Below are 16444 nucleotides of genomic sequence, written 5' to 3' on the forward strand. Positions count from 1 at the left end.
CTCAAGAGTGAAAAAGGGGGGGAAATTGATTTGATACAAATTTTTTGGTGCTGTGTTCAAACTATACAAACTAAACACCTATGCTTATATTAATATGATTTAAAGGTTTATTTTTAAAAAACTTTTGGATAATTTCCCCAAAAACCAGGCCTGGAGTGACATTTTCTTCCAGCAGACGATTACAGCGGTGCTCACATAGGCCTCGTGTTGTGTGTGCAATTTGTCATATTTATGCACCACATGAGCACAATCTACTCTTAAAGAAGCTTAATATTTGTGACAGGACGGGATCGGAAGATTAGGTAGCATAGCAGGATCTGTCTTAAGTTGTGTAAACTTCCTAAAATGTTTGAAAATGATTTAAAAACGTACAATCGGCTGTTACACACTGACTGTGGGGCTTCCAGGTCTCTGAAGTTCGTGGGCCCGGGTCAGTTTCCTACTTTGCCCTGTTAATAATTCAGTCATGTTTCAGTGACAGCACACAGTCAGCTCCATTGTTATATGGTCACCGTCTCCGGTGGACTTTAAAGGTGACACTAGGTTAAACAAAACAGAAAACTGGACCATCTATTAAGTAATTATTTAGTACAATGAATACTAAACATTAATGTCCAGAAATAAACCAGCTACAGAAGCTTCCTTCTTACACTTTTTTGCACTTGGTTTTAAATTTTAAATTTTTTTTTGTTTCTAGTTTTATCTGTTTCCTACCCGTTATTGTGCTGCTGTAACATGCTATTTTCCCATTTATTGCATTTTTTTTTTTGCCTCTTGGGTTCTCTCAATGAGCAGTCTGGATTTCCCACAGCACGTGAAGGCAGCAGCGCTTCCAGTATGTGTGGAGTAAGATTTCAGTGTTGGCGCTCCGTCGGTCCCATCCTGTTGTATTTATTGTAACCCCCCCCCCCCCCTTCTGTCCTGCATTCACATGTTAATATATTAACTTTTAAAGCACCAATCTAAACATTTATCACATCAAATGCAGCGGGGGGTCGGTCCCAAACCTGGTGAACTCATTAAATCTTGTGCTAATACGGCGGGTTTTATTATGATTATTGTTTCCTCGATGCTGCACACACAGATTAATGTGCTGTAATTTAATGAGGCGTTTGCAGACGCGCTGTTTTCTTCCACTCAGACTCCGAGCATCTCTCTCTGGTGCACAGCTGTAACGAATCCCATCAAATAACACATAAAACACATATCATTAATATGCATGATTTAGATTTGGATTTACTCTGCATTTAAAATGACAATAAATCTTTTACAAGGGTCTAATAATGGCCTTCCTGAGAGCTAGAAAAGGCTTCTATATTTGTACTGTATGCTTATGCAGTATCTATGATGTTATGCAATATGCATCCATGAGTAACCTTGTGCACGAGGTCAGAGAAAAGTGGATATCATGCGCCCCCTGCTGTCTGAAGACGTCCGCACAGCCTTTAAAAACGAGCCTTAGAATAAAAGATGTTTAAAAGAGATTAATTTAGCAGGTTTTTAAGGCAGAAATTAACCAGAAAAACACACAGAAGCCAAACTGTCTTAAGAAGCAACAAACTGATTTTATGAACATGAATACTTGTCATTACAAAGACGTTGTTACATGAATCTCTCGTAATCTTTTTATTTTTTGGCAAAATAATGGAAATAAAATTCGCCTCCATGTCAACCGAAAAAAAAAAAAAAACAACCAAACAAACCAAAAAGAAAAAAAGCAAGAGATATTTTGGTCCGGTACATGAAGCGATGATGTTTCTATACACGTTTACGTAAGTTATTCTGAAATTGCTTTTACATTCAGTAGCATCTCCTTTTAGCCCTCTAAGCGCATGCAGCCTATTAGTGGAAAACACAGATTATCCTTTAAAGGAAACAAACAAAAAAAAAAACAGAATGCAAACATGTTCCACACACCCACTACAGAGAAAAGTCCGTCTTATGTTTTGACGCTAACTCACATGCATCAGGAGGCTGTTAAGGCTGTTAAAACCATCTGTAGAAACTCGTGACGCAGAGTCTCAACTGGCTTTTCCTTTGGACGACTCAGAAACGTTTTTAAAGCAGGAGACGACGCTGACGTATTTACCGGCGGGCTGGGTTTTTTTTTGCACTTTTAAGCAGGAGATGAAAGCAAAGAAGTAGCAGCAGCGACATGTGTGTGTTTGTGTGTGTGTGTGTGTGTTTGTGTGTCATACATGTGTGTGTTTCTGCAAAAATCATAGAGGCATTATTTACTCGTGACTCCCACAGAGCCCTGAGGTGGCGTCTACTGGCACACGAACACCTTTCTGACATACTGACAGCAGGGGGAACACTCTCATACATACATTAATTTCATAATTACATTCACACATTTTTTTTTTTTTCCTCCACAAACACGTAAACACAGACGGAGAGGGGGGAGAGGGGAGAGAGAGGAGGGAGGGAGGGAGGGAGGGAGGGAGGGAGGTGGGGGTCAAACACCTCCCTCAGAGGGTGAAAATACTCCAAAGGCATTGAAATGGCAGCGACTCCTCAAGTTCCTTTCTCCCTCGGTTCCCAGAGATGGATGGGCGGTAAGGAGAGGAGGGGGGGATCAGATGAAAGGGTTTCGCGACGTCCCTCGACTGGGGTAAACGTTCCCCTGAAAGACAAGAGAGACAGGCTGAGAACAAGAAGAGGGGACTTCACTGCACTTCCTGTAGTTTGCAGGGGAAAAAAGGAGAGTTTTGCAAAAAATACCAATGAGCCCACTTCCCCATTCTCATCTCTATGGAGGGCACTTGGTGCCACTTGTTAGCAAGGCAGTGAACTCACCGTAAACGGGTTCACTGACATTGGTCGAGGGACTTTGGGCTGAGAGTCGGCTGCAGGGAAGGAGGCAAAACCTGCAACACACACACACACACACACACATAACACGACAGAAAAAAAAAACCCTGTTCAGTGGTGTGGAGACAGCACTGAAAACAGAAACCAAAGATGAGAACATGAGCAGCAGCAGCAGCTCGGCTCTGAGTGAATTGGTATTCCTGGGCAGTTGCTGGTGCTCACTCTTGAAATAATGAAGCTTGCGAGGTGTGTTGGGGCCTCTCAGCTTCTCAGTGTTTGATCTGCAGCCAGTGCACATACAGTTCATGTGACACCAGCAGCCGAGGCTACAGTACGTGTGCAGGCCTTCATTTCTACCTCCTGTTGTGTTTAAATATATGGATGATTGTGCGTCACCGGCCTCGGCATACAGTGGCACCACAGATGAAATGTCTACTCTACTTGTATTAGGAGGCATTGTCTGATGTATGGTACCTATTAATGAAACCGAAAAGTACACTGACACAGTCCCTGCACACATATAATATCGGATTTTGACAAATAAAATAATCATTTAAAAAATCTTTACCATTGGCTTCCTGGTTGCTGGCTGGCTCATGAGGAAATGCATTCTGGGTGGCGGGTGCTGGGAAGGAGGATGGAGGGAAAACGGAGGTGGGCGAGGTGACAAACGCACTGGAGTCACCTGGTGGAAAGACGCAGCACAGACACAGAGAGATCAGACACGGCTATGTCATATATATGAAAATTACATAGACACACATTTAATTTATTACCAATAACGACACAAACATTGACAGTTTGGTACATTAAGTAAGTAAGTAAGTAATAAAGTTTCCAGTAACTATAAATAATGAATACTTTCTCAGAATGTCTTTTCCACAACTCTTTCCCCCATTTCTTTTTTTTTTTTTTTTACCAAATTACACAAATGTGTCCAGGAAACCTTGCAATTTATTACCAAATAAAACATGACCTTATTTTTTGCCAATTACAAACTCAAAGACCCCCAAAATGACGTCTGCCGCTGTCTTTTTTGTCCGATAAACAGTCCAAAACCCAAATATGTTCAGTTTGACATACTATAAAACACAGAAAATCAGCAAATCTTCATGTGAAAAGCTGAAGCCAGTGAAGAATTGTCATATTTGGATGATTAAACTGAAGCAATTCATTCATTCTTGCCATTTATGATGATCAACTAATCAGTCAGATAGTTTCAACCCTAAATGTCATAATGTAAGATCTTCAGACTCTTTTCCAGACAGAATAATCTATAATGTAGGAACAATAAAACTTTCTACATTCAGGCTTATGTCAGTCTGCAAAGCAGTCACGCAACCCTTCCATGTTAGAAGTCTTTCGGACTTCTAACATGGTTAGAAGTCCGAAAGAAAACATGTGTTGTGACCTTTTCCCCGTCTAAAAAAAAAAAAAAAAAAGCTGCAGAGAGACGCCCAAAGGACCCTGAACATGAGTCTCACCTCCTGATGCGTTGCTGAAGGGGTTACTGGGGGAGAGGGCAACGGGCTGCTGGGAGCCAGAGCCGGAGCTGGAGCTGGAGCTGAATGGGTTGGGGAAATCTGAGACACACAGGGTGAGAAGGAGGGAGGGACGGAGGGAGGGTGGGTGAGACGGGGAGATAGTTCACAGCGTGTGGTGGTACATTCCTGTCTATTCAAACCAGCACTGCTCTCAGTCACACACATGCATCCTAATTACGGGCTGCTAAACAGCTTTAGCGATGAAGGCACTGAATGTAAATACAGGGCAGGTTAGCAGGAGGGATCAATGCAGCTCGTGCTCGGTACCTACTTGCAAAGGTTTGGGAGCTGGAGACTGTATCGACACCGGGGGAGCTGGAGAAAAGTAGAAAGCCGGAGGATCGATCAGAATGCGACCTTTAAAGGGCTCCACATGCAGGAAATTTAAATGTATCTGCCATGTTATACTAAAACTAATTTGAGCAAGGCTGCTTTTTTTAAAAAAATATTTTCCTTCTACCTGGCAGGAGTAGAGCTGGACGAGAGCCTGCTGCCGAAGATGGTGCTGTACTGCGGAGGGCCAGCAGGTGGAGCTGCAAACAAAGCGATTCACACAAACCACAACATCACCTCTGGCTTTGATGAGCTCTCATTTAAGAGATCAAGTGCTACTATCATCTTGAAAAGAAGAAAAAAAAACCTCACAAATAGTTCAAACAGCTGGTCTTAAGCATGTTAGACATCAGAGAACAAAGGAATTACAAACTCCCTGAATAAAATATCGTCTCTGTGTTGAGCTTGATATGAATCAAACTAAGCTGGGGCAGAAAATCAATAACCTCATTACTCTGCCAGGCAGGAGAGGCTGCCATGAGCGCGGAGAACAACAAAGCTTCTTGTAGAAAGCTCCAGGGCTCCTCACATGAATCCTGTGCATTAATAACCGCCGCCTTGGTTATTAGACAAAACGCAGCTACAGATTTGAAAACGAATCAACAAGGTCCTTTGAATCAGACTTGTTCTCGAGCAAACACAATGAGCATAATTCAGCTGCTAAAAGCCTCGGCATTTGGAATAAGGATGTTATGCAACCTAGTTGAGCTGGCCGCGACAACCTGCGTCACACGCGCACTCTAACTCTCCCTCTGCCTCCCCATCTATCTGTTACCTTGAGGTGGAAGAAGCACTCAGGCTCTCTACTTTAGAAAAAGGGCCAATGCAAGAATGTCAGAATTCACTATTGCAAGTACACGTCCAATCAAAAGTGTACTTAAGTAAAAAGTAGATTATTAACAGCAAAATGTAGTTAACAGTACTTGTTCTGCAGAAAAATAGACCCAAGAAAAGAGTAAAGAAAACAAGCTCCTGCAACACAAATATCTCCTACTCTTTGCTTTGTGGGAAATACTGGAGACTTTTTTCCCTTTTATTACATTAAACAGTTATTAAAATGAACAAGGTTAGATTGGAACTGTCAAAAAGATTCAGAGCCACTGGTTTAATATTTAACAAAGTTTTGTTTCTTATACGCTTGTTGTGTGTTTTTAGATCGAAAGTCTAATAAATGTAATGTGATATTTCCCTCTAAGTCAGAGTGGCTTTTTACAGGAGTAGAAGTATAATGTGGGCCAAAATGGAGATACTTGTACTTTATGAGTGCAGTTCAGGCTTTCAGAATAACATAAACGTGAGCGCTAAAGCGTCTACTGTCCTGTTCCCCACCTGTGACCACTGTGTCAGAGAAGACGCTGTCCAGATGTGACACCGCAGCGTATCTGTCCTGAGCGCTGAGTGGCGTCGTCGTTGTCGTCTGCCCGACGCTTCCAGGATGCTGCTGCTGCTGCTGCTGCTGCTGGGACAGAGACTGGGGCGGCGGCTGAGGCTGAGGATGGCTCAGGCCTCCAAAGTCGATGCTGAGAGACTTAGGGAAGGCTCTGAAGGGCCCCGTGGCCCCCGAGGACGATACTGTACGACCTGAGAGCGAGAAAACCAGACTGAGATTCAGCGCAAAGACAGAGGAGGTGAGCTATAGTGATCAGTGATTGTTTTTGTACTCAGCATATTTTCAAATGAACGGAACGAACCTGATATAAAATTAAGAAGTTATATTTCAAAAGAAGACTGAGACAACTAGCTGTCATGGCATCGTAGGTGTTCAAATTCGCCCTTTAATCTAAGCGCTGGCAAAATCCATCTGCTGAGGAAGATCATAGGATATGGTCAAAAGCTCCAGAACAACAACACTAAATGGACCTTGAGGTTGTTTTGTCAACTGCTGATCAGGGTTGAGAACCTCAAAAGCGACTTGTGGTGAGAAACAAAAACAGTCTCTCATCGCGAGGCCCATTTAGTAGCTGTTCCGCGGCTCTCAGTCATTTCACATGAGCTTCATCAACTCAATCTGCTGTAGAAGATCATTAGATACGGTCAAAAGCACTAGAACAGTTACTAAACGGACGATCAATCTCACCCCAAGTGATAATTGTTTTCTCAGCTCCTGTTTCCAAGGTCGGGAATTAACTTTGAACCATGTGGCGTTCAGGTCCATTTAGTAGCTGTGCAGGAGCTTTTTATCACTTCAGCTAAACGGACATGGTGGTGAAAATATTTTGTGAAAAGACTGAAACTAATCAGGTTACACTATTAGAAAAATAGTGCTTGATCGTGCTAATTCCAGACTGATTCATGGCCACTGATCATATTTTATGCTTGCACACATGTGTGCATACACCCATGTAGTATTATTCATATGGACAAATGTAATGACAAGAGTGTCATAAGCTTTCCAGACCGCATAAAACAGCCCATACACAGCCTAAAACAGCCATTTATGCTATTCATGCTAGTTTATCTCTCTCATGCTATGGGACAGGATTATCTTGGCATATCAAGTAGCATTAACAGTCACCATTGTTAAGCATTAACAAAAAAAAAATCAAAAGCAAGCCAACAGATTCAAACCACAAAAAATACAATTGTTAGACAGTAACAAAGGCAGGAAATCATGATTAACATCTCTCCAGGTAGCAAGCTTTGCACAAACATTAGCCACAAAGCATGCTAGTATCAGCCAGAAGTGTTAGCACGGGGATACAAATGAGAATGGGTATTATTTTTTAAAATACAGCTTGTTTTCCTCTGTCAGGTGAGGAGCCAGTGACAGAGACCAGACCCGTCCAGACTTGATCCAGATTATCTACAAATATGAAACATGCGAGAGTCAAGCTGCATGTTTTGGGGACGTGATCTCACACTACTGCGGGCCTGAGATAGGGCTTTATCTTCGCATGCATGCCTGAACTTCCTAGAATACTTGTTTGGGACGTTAATGTGTATCGTGGGATTACAGCTGCGTCCTACATAGTTTAGAAGTGCTTTAACGCCAACGTGGTGCGAAACATCAACGGTCCTCTTCTGACGGGGGCAGCAGCAGCAGCAGCAGCAGCAGCAGCAGCTAGGGCCTAAAAATAGCATCACTTTAAACTTATTCTTCCTCTGAGGGAACAGTGTGTGCGTGCGTGTCTCTCCTTGACCCCCCCCCCAGCCTCCAGATCTGGGCTTTAAAGTGTCTGATGAAGAAAAATATCGACCCCGATTGCGGCGTATGACACCGGCCAGCTGTGACCCGGATGGCTAAATGAATACAGAGTGCTTCCCTCAAACTGCTCAAAAGTACAGGCAACTTCACATGCACCTACGGCGTGGTCAGCGCCAGCATGGCCCACAGAGTGGATGTTTTAGTATGAACGATGCAGCGTGGTAGAGCTTATTGATCTCAGTCATTCAGCACACACTCAAATGCATCGGTTGGCGCCGTGTCTTACCTAAAGTGAAGTGGTTTTTGAAAGAGCTACTGGCTACGGGGTCGGGGGGGGAAGAGAGGAGAGTGAGATAAAGACAGACAGAGGCAGAAAAGAGGGAGGGATGAATTGATGAGGGAGTGGAGAAAAGAGAGGAGAGTGTGTCACTGACGTCATAGGAAACTGCGGCCAGCTGAGAAGTCTGTTGGATTCTGCTGTTGGTTAAAAAGAACCCGCTGTGCCATGAAGATGCCATGGAGCCATTTTAAACCCACATGATATGTTTAAAAAACACAGTCACGCTGAAGATTATGACTGCGAGCTTAGTAGCGCTCTCTCGTTGTCCTTCCCGAAGTGACACTTAGAGCCAACAGTGATGAGCGTCATCGGTGAAAATAATCAGCAATCTGCACAGTCTGGACACACTGACACCAGATTTTACAACCAGAGCCCCACAGAACAGAACAGAAAAGGGTATAGTATCATCAGATTTTTACAAAACAATCCATGTGGCTGCATCACCTTCCTTAAAGGTGCAGCAGGAGCAGGAAGTGGGCACCCGACTATGAGAACCATCATGACCGTTAGGCTAACTAGTAGTAAATAGTCAAAACTTTTCCCAGGAGTAGATGAAAGCTGCTGAAACGTGAGGCTGGCATTATTCTAGATTGTTCTGATTTTCAACAAATCAAATGAAATGGCAAAAAAACAGCAACGTGTTGGACCGTCAATCATTACTGTTTGTGGCTCTCAGCCTCAAGCCCATTGTTTCCTACTGAGGGCAAAGATCTTTAAAAACAGGCAAGTAATTTAAAAAAAAAAATAGGCTATACAGTTTCCTGAAAAGTTTCCTGGGCACTGTAGTTTTTTTTAGCAAATTTTACACAAACTGGAGAAAATAGTGTGTTTTCAGGGACTATTTTCAGTGGTGGATTAATACACATTTGGTGCTCTTGTGGATATTTACAACAGCAGCACAGTGTATGTAGGACTGAGATTGGCAGCTACATTACAAAGTTACATTAAATGATATATTTACTCTCTCTACCCTGTTTTTCTGCCCTTTTCCTTGATATTTATTCATTTATGTGGAAGAGTGTAGATATTTATCAAAGTTTATATTGTGATTTGCTTCTCCTGAAAACTAAAAATATTTGCCAAATAATAACATTTTCCAGGTTGATTGAGCCCAAGAGGTACCAGAAAATGAGGGGTGGGTGAGTGGGGTCACACCTGAGGGCCGTGGGAGGGCGGGGAAGCTGGGGGCGTGGCTCTGAGCTCCCAGCGCTGACGACAGGGAACCTGGACGCTGTCTCTCTATCCCACACATGGTGGGATCTATATCAGAGAGAGAGAACAGACAAAGAGAGGGACAACCAGGTGAAGGGATCGATCACATTCAGCCCAAAAATACCGACTCCTCTGACAGACATCGACCTCTGACCTTTCAGAGGGGGGTCTCTGAAGCTTTGGGAGCGCGACGGCCGCGCGGTGAACACGTCCGTCCGCATGTCGGCGGGCGAAATGGCAGGAGCTCGATCCCATGACGGCAGCTGGGCCTGAGACTGCAAAGGGAGAGAAAGAAGCAGATGGGAGGCAGAGAGAGAGACACAAAGGCAGAAGAAGTGAGTCTCTTTCATGCTTTCTTAATAATTCATACGCAGCAGCTTTGATGTCGAGGATACCTGGACCTTCTCGCTGTCCGACCCATCAGTCTCTGCCTCAGCTTAGAAATTAATTCAGGTCATTTCTTCACCTTCTATTCTCCATTTCAGTCTCCTTTCACTTTTTCTACCACACCCACCCACTTCCTGTCTCAAATCCCCCATCCTCTCACTTTCACTTCTCTCCCCTCCATCCTCTTTTCTTTCTCATTTCATTACATACATAATTAGGACACATTAAGCTCTCTCACCAGTGGCCTTGTGGACCTGGCGTTGGGGGGCAGGTTATGGGCAGGGGCCTGGTTTGCAAAAGGACCATGGGAAGGGGGCACAGCCTGGACCCCCGGGCTCCAAGGACCCTCGACATCCCTCCGGTTCTTACTTTTGGAAAAATGCCTGTAAGAGACGGGTTAATTAGAGCTGTTAAAATGAGCCTGTGTGACTAACTGGCCTCAGAAAAACCACAATGAAGGCTTGACATTCAGTCCGTTTCCCACCTATCAAACACCACGACAAAGAGCATTTCTAGGGCTTTAAACTAAACCCAAAACAATGGCTGTGCTTTCATTCCCAGCAGGAAAGCAGCTCTTATCCTTGATTTTTTTTTTTTTCTGAGTGGGCGACTGCATTTCGAACAGCGAATGTCTAAATTTGGAACAAACGTCTTTCAGTTGGTGTTTGGATCTAATTTTATCGTGTTATGTCCTTTGGCGTTTAAGAGCTGAAACCATTGTCTGATTAATCAATAAGAAAAACTGACAGAAAATTCAAGTGAAATCATTTTCTGATGACTGATTAATCCTTCCAATGAATGTCTCTCCAGTAAATATGCCAAAACAAGACTACGAGTGTCCAGCTGCTCTGTGAAGCTGTGCTGAATGCTAACGTCAGCATGCTAACATGCTCTCATTAATGATAATAATAAACTTTACATCAGGTTGAAATGCAGCAGTGGCAATGCTAACACACTGATGTTTAGCAGGTACAATGCTCTTAGTTTAGCTTGTTAGCATGCTAACATTTGCTAATTAGCACTAAGAGCACAGAACAATGGAGGCTAATGGAGCATCAATAACCATAAATCAACAACAAGTTGGATTAAAAAAAAAGTGTCTGGTTGATTGAACATTGAACATTTGCACCTTTCCTTCCTCTTATATTATAGTAAACTGAATATTTTGGGGTTTGTCTCAGGAAAGCAACTTCACAAAGATTGTGCTGGGCATCATCACTATTTTCTATTCTATAATTATTTGACTGAAAAAAAAGAGTCATCAGATGAATCCTATCAGTGCTCTTCACCTCCAAGCCTCTAAGTCTGTGACTGCCTGATCGTTTTATTTGCTGCAAATGAAACCAAAATTCTCACCACTTTTTCTTCTCATATTTGTCCTGGAGGAACTCTTTGAACTTCTGAGAGTCCTTCATGTCGGAGCAGCCGTCCGTCTTTGGGTCAAACACACACAGCCAAGTCCTCCTCCCCACCTGAACGCACACATTTTGCCAAAGAACAACTCAAATTTGTGACAATCTGACAGGTCGTCCGGCATCAGAAGGGGTTGGTGTCTAATTCTCCCAGCATAAAAACATACTTAAACGACAATCCCCTGCCTTCGTTTGACATTCAGGCTCAGAAAAACACGCAGATTTTCTCATCAGTGATTCATGTTCGGTGCAAAAGGACAAATATTACTGCCTCATGAATCATGACTTGCCACATCAGCTCTGCCCGTCCTCTCATTATACTTGCCCATAGAAACGACCAGCACTCAACTTGATAGCCTGAAACACTTGACTGCCTTATTTGCGTGATATAAGCTCATGAGTGCGGCCCACACCAGCGGTTCCCAACAAGAAGAACAAGGGGACATTCACATCAACTGCATTAGTGCATTTATATTTTCAAACATATAAAAATGGACCAATACCATAATTATCATATTAAATACCCTGTTGACTAAGATAGCTGACATGGCAGCTCAGGGTTGTCAGTTGTCATAGTAACGCAAGTGGCAGCTCGACTAATACAGGATTTTTTAGGCCGATATTGAACTTTTGACAATTTGGAAAATAATTTGGTGACTATCTTGATAATCGCTTAATTGTTTTCTTGCAAAAAAAAGCCACATATTTATTACTTCCAGCTTCTCAGTTGTGAGGATCTCACTGTTTTTCTTGGTCTTATGTGACACTTAGCTGAATAATTTGGGGTTTCAGGCTGTTTAACAAACAAAAAAATGCACCCTGGAGTTTTTTGATAGCAATAAGCAATTTAGAGAAAGATCCCTTAAATATGTTGTTGTTTAATCTTTTTTAAAGATGTCCAAGGTGTCCTGGTTTTAAAAAGTTAGGGAACCACCACAGTACACACACACACACACACACACACACAGAGGAAATCAATGGCGGTTTGGGTGGGACACACAGTACTGGTCCTTTTGTTTCTTGGCACCGTGTGAGCTGGGCAGTAGCATTCTTCCCCACTAGAAAAAAATAAAAATCCCGACCACAAAGACTGGTTCAGCTGGTAGCTATGAGGGACGTTTCATATTCCACAGCGTGAGTTTAAAACCTGAACTTGAACGGAAAAAACAGGGACTGATGAGCTTCAGCTTCTCATGTGACTCAACAAGTGTGGATGATGCCAGAAGAAAAAAAAAAAACATTTTTAAAGGCTGCGTGTCTGCAAAGTGGTGCATCCAGTCCGAGCCCACCTGAAGCCTTCGACCTGTGAGCGTCACTCACCTCGTTGCCATGGTTTTGGAGGAATTCCACTTCCTGTTGGGAGAAGGTTGTCATGGAGATAGACTTGACTCTATGGGGAGGGTTGAGGCCTCTCCTGGGACACAGACGAGAGACGGAGACAGGAATTTGGAGGTAAATACAGGCGGATTAATTAGAGATGTGCAGTGAATCCTCCCCTCTGGAAGAGGACGAGGGGGGAGAGCAGGTGGGAGAGGAAACATCTGACATGTGACAGTGAATCTGAGGGTAGAACTGGTGTGAAAGAGGCGCCACACACACACACACACACACACACCCTTGTGACAGAGAAACACGTGTTTTCAGTAACCAGGACCTCTTAATTTGTCCATGCTGGGGGACACAAAGTGGGACACCGCTGCACATGTGCAAGATTGCGCAATTAAAAGTGCTGAAACCGTCTTTCCTGGGGAGTGTTGGGACCAGGCTGAACATGCAGAACAAAATGTGACAGCACACACACACACACACACACACACACACACACACACTGGGGGAGAGCCTGGTGAGAGAGAGAGAGAGAGAGAGAGAGAGAGAGAGGGAGGGAGAGAGAGGTTGTGTCAAACCTGCACCATGACGAAATGAACCGTAACTCAGAGCTGGAAATTGACCAACTAGCGGTCTGTCGGTTATGAAGCTGAGAGGGAGAGAGAGAGAGAGCGAGCGAGAGAGAAAGAGAAAGAGAGAGAGAGAGAGAGAGAGAGAGAGAGAGAGAGAGAGAGAGAGAGAGAGGTGGACACTGCGTAAATTAATATGTGCGCACAAGCACCAGCACTCCCTGTCAGACTGAATAAAACAGCACTGTGCATGTAAATCTGATTTTTTGGGTGGTACATATGGTGCAACCTCAGGCCTGGTACTTTTACTCTCCTGCTCTATCAGTATCTGTCACACTGATGCTAAATTGTGCAATAAATAATAAACCCAGGAGGAGGAGGAGGTGGAGGAGGAGGAGGAGGAGGAGGCGCGGCAGGTCTTTTTTACTCACAGCATTCCGGAGCACGACGTGCAGACGAAGCTGCCCACCGTGATGTCGGTGTAAGTCACCCCGGGCTGGTTGCACTCGAAGCAGTGTTTGTTTACTCCGGACTGGGCCAGCTCCCGGACCTTGCGGGCGCAGATCTCCTGGTTGTCCCGGTGCTTTCGGTTCGACATTTTATTCCACCCGCTGCCCGGCACGCAGGCTCGGTGTGTGGTGTGTGAGCCCTCCGCTGTCCTCCCCCCACGGAGGAGCACCTCACGCCCGCATTATGGAAACGCTTTTCTGCGGCTCCAACCCAACGCAGCCCTGCACAGAGGAGAGGCGCGTCAAGTTACACGCAAAGAGCAGCAAGCACGCCGGAAACACCACACTAGTCCTTCAAAGTAAAAGCACGTAACAGGAGACGCTTCAGATAACGGTCAATATTTCTTTTAGGTTGACTGTTTCTTTAAAAATCTGCTCCAGTATAACCACTGGTTATCTCATCAAACTGTTAGTAGGTCAGGGTATTTTCCAGTACCTCCACGTGTCCTCTGTGAATCAGCTATTTTCAGACAAACACACTGAGAAAAAAAATGTAAAAATGTCACAGTTTGGGGAATACAAGTGTACGGTTAAGATTTAACCACATAAGTCCACTCAACAGCTGTTTCTGGAGCTTTTGATCATATCACATTTTCTTCAACAGTAGATGAGTTTGCCCAGTTGTCACGGAGATGTTAAAATTTCCATTTTTCTCGTCCATGTTGGCTTATAAATTGAGATTGAATCTGATGTGATAGAAAGCTTTACAACAGCCACTAACACATCTTCTAAATCCTGTATTTCTCTCTCTTTATTGAAAAGGCCAGTTTATTATCAGAGTATGGGCCACGGATAGGCCCTCAGAGGAACCAAAAACCCAAAGTAGTTTGTGTAGCATTCAATTAGATAGCAAATTAGTTAATATTTGGTAATAGTCACCACTAAAGCATACTGTAAACTCAAATGAGGGCCTTAAAGTAGCTCCAGCAGTTTTGTAACCATGTTGTCCTGCCACGTAGAGAGATCTTGTGTTAAAATCTTGTTAAAGTTTGTCTTTTTTGACACAGTAAAAACATGGAGGCAATGACATGTAACAAAGGTCCTTGGCCAGACAGAACTAAGGATGTTAAGATTTATGGTCAGCGCCTTATTCCTCAGTCCACATGAGGTTCACATTCTTGTGATAATCTGGTTGATTGTAGCTCACAGTTTATGTACATGATGCATCTTAAACAGATTTGCATTTGGTCAAACACATAATGGGGACCCACACTTTATTTTCTTTAGGTTGTGATACAGCTGGCATTAAAGTGGTTTTTATTGTCTCTGTCATGGGTAAAGTTTATGAAACAAGCCCCTACCGAGCTTTAAAAGCCAGGCCTTTATTTTGAAAAACCTGTGATACCTGAAATTTTGCGCGTCTTGACACTTGGACAGACGCGAGGGGGAATCTCCTGTCAACGACAAACAAGAACCTGTCGAGCAGCCAAGTTTTACATCGTCTGACAAACGAGTTGTTTCTCTGTCTGTCTTCAGTGTCCGACTCCGCTGCGCTCTCTGTGCGCCATTTACGCACACGCCCCCCTTTTTATTTGGCGCAGCGCTGCGCTCCTGGCGCTCCAGCGCACTCTGGATGGGGGACAGATTATATTAAGGGAGCTCAGATAAGGACAGCTGGGGAAGGGGAGGACATAACACACTTTTAATGAATAAATTGGTCAATTTAAAGTTTCTAAAAGTTAATTGAGGCGGTTTGTTTCTGGAATTCGTGTTTTTCTTGGCCATCAAAATAATGTTCTCCTAATACCGGTGATTACAAACCACTTTGCCTTGGTAAAACACATCTGGAATACTTATTTTGATGAAGCAACTTAGCAACACAACAGAGCCACCTACGCCCTTTCCGTGACGTCTGCGAGGATACATGTGATATTTTCACTCACTGGCACAGAGACAGACACTGATGGGTTCGGTGGTCAGTGAAGGCATCACGGCACTGTGATCATCTGGCAGATAAACTCTCAAGAGAAAAATATAATCTGTAGCATGACACAAAGGGAGAAAATCAGCACAACAGTCACATTGTTTTCAGATGAGCGAGTCTGCAGGCCTGTAGTGACTGTTTCTGATCAGCAGGGGGATAGATAGATAGATAGATAGATAGATAGATAGATAGATAGATAGATAGATAGATAGATAGATAGATAGATAGATAGATAGATAGATAGATAGATAGAAACAAAGTGTCAGCAACAGAAGTAGTGCAAAAACAAGGGATATAACAATATAAAAATAAACACAAATACAAAAATTTGAGAGAAATATAAAATATTGTAAGTATCGCACTGCAGTAAAAAAATAGATAGATAGATAGATAGATAGATAGATAGATAGATAGATAGATAGATAGATAGATAGATAGATAGATAGATAGATAGATAGTGTTTGTGCATTGCATCACACATAAATAAAGAGCACAGCTGAGCCGCTGTAATTACACCTCCCTGCCCAGCAGTCAGCCACAGTCTGTCTGACTACAGCAGTCTGTCTGTGGTGGTGATGACAAAGTGCAGATGGCTTATTTAAGGTTGGCCAACACGCTTTAATGGGTTGTCTTGTCTTTGTGTAAGACCTGTGAATTATGGAGGCTCCTTTCTGCTGGAAAAGAAATAAGATGAGTGAGTTTTACCATCAAATGGCAAATTGGTAAGTCCTGAATATGACTTACTGAATCACATTAAATCATTGATACTTAGTATCTCGTAGTTTTTACTATGTGATTTAACCTAATATCTCATGTTTTGATTCAGTATCTCACATTTTTCACTTGGCATCCTATATTTCTAACTTAGCAAGTCTTACTTCTCACTTAATGTCTCACATTTTGACTCAGAAAGTCTTAGCAATGACTTT

General features: G+C 43.2%; 1 protein-coding gene across 4 annotated transcripts; it reads right to left on the minus strand.

Annotated features, from left to right (window-relative positions):
- Window positions 1–1286: 1286 nt before the first annotated feature.
- On the minus strand, window positions 1287–15489 carry agfg2 (ArfGAP with FG repeats 2). 4 transcript variants are annotated; one of them, XM_070855017.1, is made up of 15 exons: window positions 15475–15489; window positions 13514–13813; window positions 12508–12601; window positions 11132–11247; window positions 10014–10158; window positions 9543–9663; window positions 9299–9436; window positions 8123–8155; window positions 6021–6272; window positions 4819–4891; window positions 4630–4673; window positions 4299–4397; window positions 3383–3499; window positions 2800–2870; window positions 1287–2626 (listed from the first exon to the last, which is right to left on the minus strand). In XM_070855017.1, exons 2-15 carry the CDS (start codon window positions 13678–13680, stop codon window positions 2579–2581), a joined length of 1518 nt encoding a protein of 505 aa, XP_070711118.1. In that variant the 5' UTR covers window positions 13681–13813; window positions 15475–15489; the 3' UTR covers window positions 1287–2578. The 4 variants fall into 4 exon arrangements, with proteins under 4 accessions (XP_070711118.1, XP_070711117.1, XP_070711119.1 ...); XM_070855016.1 differs by lacking the exon at window positions 15475–15489 and having other exon boundaries at window positions 13514–13825; XM_070855018.1 differs by lacking the exon at window positions 15475–15489 and having other exon boundaries at window positions 1288–2626; window positions 9332–9436; window positions 13514–13825.
- Between the last annotated feature and the right edge of the window lie 955 nt (window positions 15490–16444).

This window comes from Pempheris klunzingeri, chromosome 23 (genome assembly GCF_042242105.1).
Source record: "Pempheris klunzingeri isolate RE-2024b chromosome 23, fPemKlu1.hap1, whole genome shotgun sequence".
NCBI lineage: Eukaryota > Metazoa > Chordata > Actinopteri > Acropomatiformes > Pempheridae > Pempheris > Pempheris klunzingeri.